Genomic DNA, 8224 nt, shown 5'->3' on the forward strand with positions numbered 1-8224 from the left:
GACACATGGCAGGGATCCCTGCTCACACAACCCCACCCCTGACCCTCTCCAGGGCCTCTTGATCCCAAAGCTGATTCCTCATCAAAACCACTTGCGTTCTCAACTTGAGTGAAGTACCAGGGAGCAAAACCAGCCAATCAAGAATATGAACAGGAGGACCACAGGGGCTGAGCCCAGGAGGAAAGATTATAGGTCTCACAACACAATTTTTCCAAACATGAGCTTCAGTTAATTTTTTATTTGGGAAAACAAAAAGTCACAACCAAGAGTATAAAGTACTTGGTATTGAACTCATGTTTTAGGAAGGGGCAACAGGGAAAACCAAAATACACTTTGGAATTGATTGGGTTTTTGAGATGATGAGTCATCTTTCAAGCATTAAGCTAACTGTGGTTTGCTAACCTAGATGGTGCAAAAAAATTTCCAAATGGGGTAAAAGCAGATGCTGTTACTTCAGGCAAAGGTGAGAGTTACAGGGTAGAAAGGTGGGAAAAGGCCCTATGTCTTTCCCCAAAGATGAAAAAAAAAAAGGTGTGTGTAGGGGGGGTCCCCTCCTCCATCCAAGAATCTCAAAGCACTGAACTGTCATCCACATGTGATGATGGGACTTGCCCCATCTCAGTCAGCAAACTCACCAGGACTAGAGTCAAGAATTCCCACTGCTGCTAGTTCTGAGGACTGCTAAGAGATTCTTGCTTGTGAAATGGCAGAGTTAGGCGTTTTGCTTTTGTGAAAACAGGTAAGAGACAGAGCTGCCTGCAGAAAGATGCTCAGAGATAAACTCAAATCACAATTACACTTGGCTTAGATGATTTGGGATTTGGTCTTTTAAAGTCTTTTGTTTAAAAAAAATAAAGTCTTTTGTTTTTTGAGTCTCCATCCAATGTCTTACATAGAATTTGGTCAGAGACACTTGCTTGGGAAAATTCCAGGTTTTCTAATATCCAAATGGGAAAACCAGATCCCTTCTCTGAATGAAGAAAAACAAGAAGGAATGCTTTTCAAACACTCATAGCCCTACCTTTTCTTTTCTTCTAATGACAGCAGATGGGTGCATCAGTGCTTGGCTCCACCCCACACGCTCTACACCAGTCACCCAGGATGGGACTCAGGCATACAGAGCATTTTAAACTCCCAGTTTGACTCTGATGAACAGCCAAGATGGAGAACCTCTCAGGGTTTTGGGCTGTCAGTTTTTCATTCTCTCTCAATGTCTTGATACAGAGGAAACAACTGAACCATTTTAGGGAGCCTTTGCATGTATGTAAGAGAAGAGACAGGAAGAGTCTCTAAATATAGCCAACATTAATCCTACTGGTCAACCTACTAAACCATGACAAAAAAGGGGACAGGAGTCTCTACCTTAAATTCAAAGGGAAGCTAAGGTTTCAATGCTATTTAAAGGGTCATTTCATGTCGCTGTCATTGGAAAGGAATGAGACAGCTGCAGAGAGCTTCACCAGAATCTCATTGATGGAGAGGTAGTAATAAAAAGATTTGATGGGAGAACAAAATACTGGATGGGCAGATCAGAAATAGAATTATCAGCCTCCTGCCACAAACAGGAAAAAAAAAAACACTAAACAAGATGCACTGACATTGTATATTAAATATTCCTCCCCACTCTCAAGATACTTTTTACATTGCAATAAATAGTGCAATTTTAGCAGCAGGAAACAAGAAGGAATGTGGGAAGTACCCACCTCCCTCTCATGTGTTCTAGCCATGTGCTTTCTTCCTGGGTAGCACTGATCTCCCCAGGTGCTGGGTGAGAGACAGGATGGAGGGAAGAGGTCTGTGCATGTCTGCCTGCCCTCTGGCCTCTGGCGATGCCTGCAGAGTTAGGCAGACACTCCCTCACGTTCCTATGGCACACCGTGGGGATCGAAGGGCTGGCTGTTGGACCTGTTCTTGCTCTAAGGCAACATCCAAGAAAGGCAGGCCTGACGGGAATGTGGTCATTAATGTTCAGCTGCCTGTCAACCTCAAGCACTAAGACTGTGTTCTTAAAGGCCTTGTCCTCATTAGCAATACAGCAGGGAGGGGCCGACAGCAGCATCTGACATCTTCACGAAGCGGTGCTGGGTGTGACCAGCCCCAGGTGAGGCACAGACATCATGCACACAGACCCCACTACCACCTCCAGGTTCCCCCACTCTGCACTCTCACTGATGGCCACTAAGAAACACAATTTCCGAATAACTCTGTATCCAGTTTATCGTGAGCCCTCACTTCCATGTGCGGCAGCCAACAGTGTACCCAGCCGACCTTCTCGGTCCTTCTGGATATGAATTGGTCAAGAGGTGGGGGGTGGGCTTCTTTTTTCCAGGAACTTGGGTCAAAGACCAGCTTTTCCACCAGCGTTATCCCCGGAAATCCTAAATACTGTCTGAGCCCTCTCTGCAGAGTTGAGTTTGAAACATGCAATCCTAACTTCAGTGACAGTCGACTGCAAGGCAACATCTTAATTAGGCAGATATGCTCCAGGAAGAAAAGAGCAACAAAGATGTGAACAGGTGGAAGAGACAGCAGACACCGAAAAGGGGCAGGCGGCACAGCCGACATGACAGACCTAGGCCAAGATGCAAAATACCAAGTGGTGGTCACAGCTCAGGCCAGGGCTCCACCTTCTCAATTCATTCAAGGAAAATTAGCCTGGAGCAGGGGGGAGGGGAAGAGTAGGGAGCACAGTGTCTGATGACAAAAATCGAAAGGGTTGGTGAGAAAAGAGGAGACAGATATGTCATTCTCATCAGCATAAAGTGACCAGGGTGATGACCGGCAAGACAGGCGGCACCCAGGGACCCTGTGAGGCACCAACTATGCAGCCAAGTGTTTCTAACGGAGAATCAGGGGCCTGAGCATCCGACACCTGCTTCGGCCTTCACCTGCCCTACGTCTGCAGCAGCACCTCCGGCTCGGATAACGAGCAATAGAGTGTGTACCCCAATTCGTCTATTTCCTCGGGGGTGAGCTCTGCAAGTAAGTTCACCTTAGGGTTCAGGACACTGGGCAGAACGCCGGCCTCTAAGTGGCTGATGAGCCCCCTCAAGGCCTGCAGAAAGCGGTCGGCCAGCACGTCCGGGGACCAGTCAGCCTCCTCCTGGGCCAAGTGGAGGATGACATTGGTGAGCTGGCTGGCAGTGAGGCGGCCCAGGGCTGGAGTGGACTTGCATATGGCCTTGAGGATCTTGAGGCACAGGGAGCGGCAGCCCGAGTCAGCCTGGTCCAGGGCTCGCAGGCGCGCCGTCTCGGCGGGACGCAGGCTCAGCCGCCACAGGTTGTCGTACTGGGCTAGCCGGTGTGGTTTGGCCACCAAGACAGTGTCACCAAGGGTCACTGATGGCAGGAAGTCAATGACGAGGTGCTTGTCGCGCTCATACTGCACTTCCAGAGTCAGGGCCTCTGGGGGCGGGGCTGGTCGAATCACATAGTCCAAGAGGGACCCGATGGCTGGCCAGTTGATGGAGCCAGCCACTACTTTTTCGAACGTGTCTGCCACCGTCTTCGGAGAAAGGTAGCCCCCTACTACACAGCGGTCCCAGTAACTGCTACCACGAGGAAAATACTCTGGGTTCTCCCGGCGAACTAGAAAGAAGCCAGGGACGTTCATGATGGTATCCTCCCCGGGAATACATGACCACAGGTTTGGCTCCAACACGAGGGGCACGATGAGTTGGATGTGGTCAGCTGTCACCACCTGTTGTAGCAAAATTAAAACAGGTTTGAGGGACCCTCATCTCCTCAAGAGACAAGTTTCCCCAAACACAGGTCCCACCATCTTGTATCCCCACCACGAACACCCCCACCCAGCAAAAGAGGAAACTAAAAATTCTTGCACATGACCACATCAATTCAGAGTGAGGACTTAAATCCAGGTCTGTTAGACATTAGAGCCTGTGCTCGTTCCACACAACCCACTGTCTCTGGATCCAGAAGTACATGACATCCTCCATGCCTTCAAGATCCCAGAAGACAGAAAGCCAGGAAGGAGAAACTGGGACAATAAGGAAGGAGAAAGCCTCTTAACAGCTTCCTAGAAGTTTTATGACTGAAAACGAATTAAAGGCAGGGATCAAATGCTACCACAATGTGCAGAATTCAGAAGCAGTAAGACTAATCTTTTTTGGCAAGCCTGGGACACTCATCTTCTGCCCCAATGACACTATTGAGAAGCATCGTGGTCAGAACCACCCTACCCTTTGTAAGCACCCCCTGGTTACCTGCAGGTCATCATAGAGGCTGCCACTCAGGTACATGTCCCGAAGTGGCATGTCAGGCAACTTGGCCCGCAGGAAGCTCCGGAGCTCGGCACATATGTCCACAGCAGCTTGCTTGGCCCGAGCCTGCTCGCCGGCAGGGATGGCCGCCCGGTTCCGGTAGTAAGTGAGAAGTTTCTCCTGCAGGGACATGCGGAGTCGTGACTTCTTCAAGTCTACCTGGCCCTTCCTGGCCAATGGCTTGGGCCGGGGCGGGCAGAATGTATCTGCCAAGGCAAGAGAGAGAGGCCCGTGAGCTCATCCCGTGCTTGCTCATCCACAGCCGCCTCAGCCCCAGAGAGAAGAAGGGCTTAGCACAAAAGGCCAGCATGGCGCCTGGCGCATGTGTCCTTAAGAAACGTATTGAGGGCAAGAGTAACACTGGGAGCCCGAGGTGAGTCCCAGAGGGTAACAGCCTTCCTCACCTGTGTCAAAGGCAGAGGAGCCTGTGGGAAGAGCCTGCAGGGACCTGCTCAGGCCTGCCTTCATGTCCTTGTTGAGCAGTCGGGGAGAGCCCATCCAGTTTGGTTCCTCCCAGCTCCTTTTCCCTGAATGGCTCAGGCGGGTGGGGCTGGTGGGGGCGCTGATCGCCCTGTCGTACATCTGAAAGAGCAGAGAGGACCCAGCATGTGGACCTTCTTTCCTGCTTCCCACCAGTTCTGCCATAATGAGTTCCACTACTTTTCAAAAACGTCGTTTTATTCTATATTATGGAATGCTTTGCTCCACACAGAAACGCTCAGGAAATATTAAATCATAGAAATAAGTAAGAAACACATTTATTCATAATGTCACAACCTAGAAAAAAAAACTCAGAATTTCTGCTAGTTCTATTCATAAAAGCCTGCTGGGTGACTCGGGGACACCCCCTCCTCCACCCAGGCCACAGGGCTTCCCCAACGTGGGTCAGACCTGTGCCCCTGCTGGGCTTATCCACAGGGCCACCTCTCTGTCCTGGGGGTACAGGCACCAGCCTGACCCCACGAGGAGCGGCCGACATCTGAGTCAGGCCCCGTCGGTGCTTCAGGGCTCAGCCTTCCCAAGCCCAGCAGTACCCACTTCGGGACACGACGGTCTGGCAGACTAAGTGCTGTGCTGTGTGCTTGGTCGCTCAGTCATGTCCGCCTCTCTGTGACCCCATGGACTGTATCCCGCCAGGTTTTTCTGTCCAAGGGATTCCCCAGGCAAAAATACTGGAGGGGGTTGCATTTCCTCCTCCAGATCTTCCCAACCCAGAGATGGAACCCAGGTCTCCTGCATTGCAGGTGGACTCTTTACTGCCTGAGCCACCAGGGAAGTCACACCAGAAGGTAACTATTAATATTTTGGTACATTTCTTCCCGGAAATATGTATTTATATAGTTAGCATCTTCCTCTATATATACCTTGAAAAACTGATTTTTTTTTTTTTTTTTTTAGTTCTACCACTTTATTGCTACCAACCCATTTCCCTCCACCCTTGTGCACACATGCTCAGTCATGTAATCCCATGGACTTCAGCCCGCCAGACTCCTCTGTCCATGGACTTTTCCAGGCAAGAATACTGGAGTGGGTTGCCATTTCCTTCTCCAGAAAAACTGATTTTTTACTTGCCATTTTTATCACTCCCCATATCACTGAGAATGAATCAGGGTTGAACAATATGGTACAATTTCTGATGATACAACACTGTACCTTATCAATGCACCGTAATGTCAAACACCGATCCATTTATTTACACATCACTGAATGGCTACTCTGTGCCAGGCACTGTTCTAGGTACACAAAATAAAGCAGTTTCCTGACCCAATTCCTGCCCTCGTGGAGTCTGCAGTTCAGTACAGGGATTTAAGCAATACATAATCAACAAGCTAAAGCATGCAGATACAGGTGTTAAGAGTAAAGCAGGAAAGGGAAATAGGAAATATATGTGTGGTGAGGGTGCTATTTTAAGTAAAGTGGTCACAGAAGGCTATTTTGGTTATTTGCAATTTAACCCTGGGATAAACTTCTTTCTTTGTATTTACAAATCCTAGAAGCACATTTACTTAATTCTCTTTAGGTCTCGTCTAATAATGTCAAATTGCCACGTTACATTCCCATTAGCAGTACCACGGTATTATTCTAGGTCAGCTCCACTTGGCAGCCTCTCCAGCTCTCTAACGCCTGGCCTGGGCTGAGTGCACTTACCCGCTTAACTGCTAGCGTAGCGATGCCAAGCATGGCTGCTCCTCCCACCCCCAGCACCAGCCGGGCGTTGGAGAGCACAAAATCGATGGCCGTGCCGATGCCATTGTCATCTTTCTTGCTTTTGCGCTCACCAGAGCCTGCCATCGCGCACCTGGGGACGAAGGCAGAACACAGCTGTCACCACATGCGACCCTGAGGACCAGGCCGCCGCCTCCCTCCCGCTTCAGGCTAGTCCAGGGTACTCTTGAGTTCCAGCAAACCAAATCCTCCTGACTCCAGCACTCCATGCTCGAGGGCCAGGAGGGAGGTAGCATGTCCTTGAGGTAGCTGGATGCAGTCGGAGGAAATGATCATGCTAGTTATGGGAAAACCACCCCACCTATCAACTGAGATTATACAGAGCACTAAGCTCACGGTCAACCCTTCCTCGTATTAGAGTGAAGACCCCACCACGCAACACAATCCTCCGGACCCTTTCCCAACACTGTAGTGCAGATAGTGCTTTGATCCTCTGGCCACTGCTTGTGGAAAGTCAGATCAGAGAAGGTCTAATTTAATTAGATGCGGCCCATCTAGTCCCATCACATCACCTCACACATAGGGAGGTGACCTGTCAGAGGTCTCAGAGAAAAGGAATGACGGAGCCATGTGCACAACTCGCAACTCCTAGCATGATGCTTTTCCTCCTCTGTCATGTCTGCCCTTGCCTAGATCAAACTGTTCCTGTTCTTCGAACATCCTGCCAATAATGGTAACAACACGACATGGACTGAATACCCTGGCACACGGAGACGTAACTACAAGTCCATGTGTGAGGAAGGGCCAAAGAAGAAAAGAACTCTCTGTGGACAGTCCCACTTGACAAATGCTGTTTCTTGGGGAGAGTGTGCAGGGGGACCACGAGAAGCTCAGGTGAGCCTAGCACTGGGACAGAGACAGAATAAACACAACAGTCGCTGGAGACTGAGCTGTTAACTGGAAAACAAAAAAATCCACCTGCTCACATGCACCTGAAAAATGAACTAAAAACGTGGTCACCCGAGTGGAGTTCACAGGCGCAATGCAAAAGAGGCTGGCCTCCGTACAGTGTTCACGTGGGGTGAGCTCACCTTTGTTCCCTGGCAACAACGGGCATCATGACTGACGTTCCCCTCATCCCCCAAAAAACCCATTTCCCATGGACTTAAAACCCTGGGCCCAACCCAGATGAAGGATGGCAAAGCGGTTCGGATCTGAACACGGCGCTTCATACTGCTTCTCTCTTCTACCTCCCGTGTCCTGTATCCCAGGAACTAACTATAAACAGTTGTGTACCATTCACCCGCATATCCCCAATGGGAGGAGAGAGAGACAAGATCCCTGCTGCACTGTCCAGTGTGAAGGAACTTCTTTCTAATACCCTTACAGCCGAGTACTACTCATCTCACATCTCATGCTTCGTGCCTCCCTCATCAACAAGGAGTATTTCTGACTCTACTTATTTCAGCAAGAGTTGCAGTCAAGTATTACTTTTTTCTAACTAGAATTTAGTTGCCACTTTTCTGTTCTCTTTTCTACCTCTTGCAGTTAGTAGACGCTTCAGGTTCAGGGACAGAATGAGAAACTACTTGGCCAAATTAAATAAATACACTCCCACTTCAAATGCTCAGAGCAAGCAAGGCTGAGAAGAGAGAAGCTCTGTATTTGCAGGTGGGGTCAGGCAAGAACTCTAGCGTCATTGTCCCTCCAGCAGCCACCGAGAGAGATGGGACATAAATGTCCCCAAAGCAAACTAATACAATCAGGACAAAGTTGAC

At 49.4% G+C, this 8224-nt stretch overlaps 1 protein-coding gene across 1 annotated transcript; it reads right to left on the reverse strand.

The window, feature by feature from the left end:
* Positions 1-218: 218 nt before the first annotated feature.
* MIEF1 (mitochondrial elongation factor 1) lies at positions 219-6572 on the reverse strand. The gene is made up of 4 exons (XM_043880708.1): positions 6429-6572; positions 4685-4862; positions 4224-4486; positions 219-3700 (listed from the first exon to the last, which is right to left on the reverse strand). The coding sequence occupies exons 1-4, from the start codon at positions 6570-6572 to the stop codon at positions 2894-2896; spliced, it is 1392 nt and encodes a 463-aa protein (XP_043736643.1). The 3' UTR covers positions 219-2893.
* Between the last annotated feature and the right edge of the window lie 1652 nt (positions 6573-8224).

The sequence above is a fragment of the Cervus elaphus genome, chromosome 22 (assembly GCF_910594005.1).
Source record: "Cervus elaphus chromosome 22, mCerEla1.1, whole genome shotgun sequence".
NCBI classification, from domain to species: domain Eukaryota; kingdom Metazoa; phylum Chordata; class Mammalia; order Artiodactyla; family Cervidae; genus Cervus; species Cervus elaphus.

Excerpts from the sequence above, each read along its gene's own strand:
- MIEF1 (XM_043880708.1), bottom strand. The coding sequence starts at position 6,572 with ATGGCAGGCTCTGGTGAGCGCAAAAGCAAGAAAGATGACAATGGCATC. Across the intron at positions 4,487-4,684 it reads CTCCTCTGCCTTTGACACAG|ATACATTCTGCCCGCCCCGG; the intron begins GTGAGGAAGGCT and ends TTGCCTTGGCAG. Across the intron at positions 3,701-4,223 it reads GCCTCTATGATGACCTGCAG|GTGGTGACAGCTGACCACAT; the intron begins GTAACCAGGGGG and ends TTGCTACAACAG.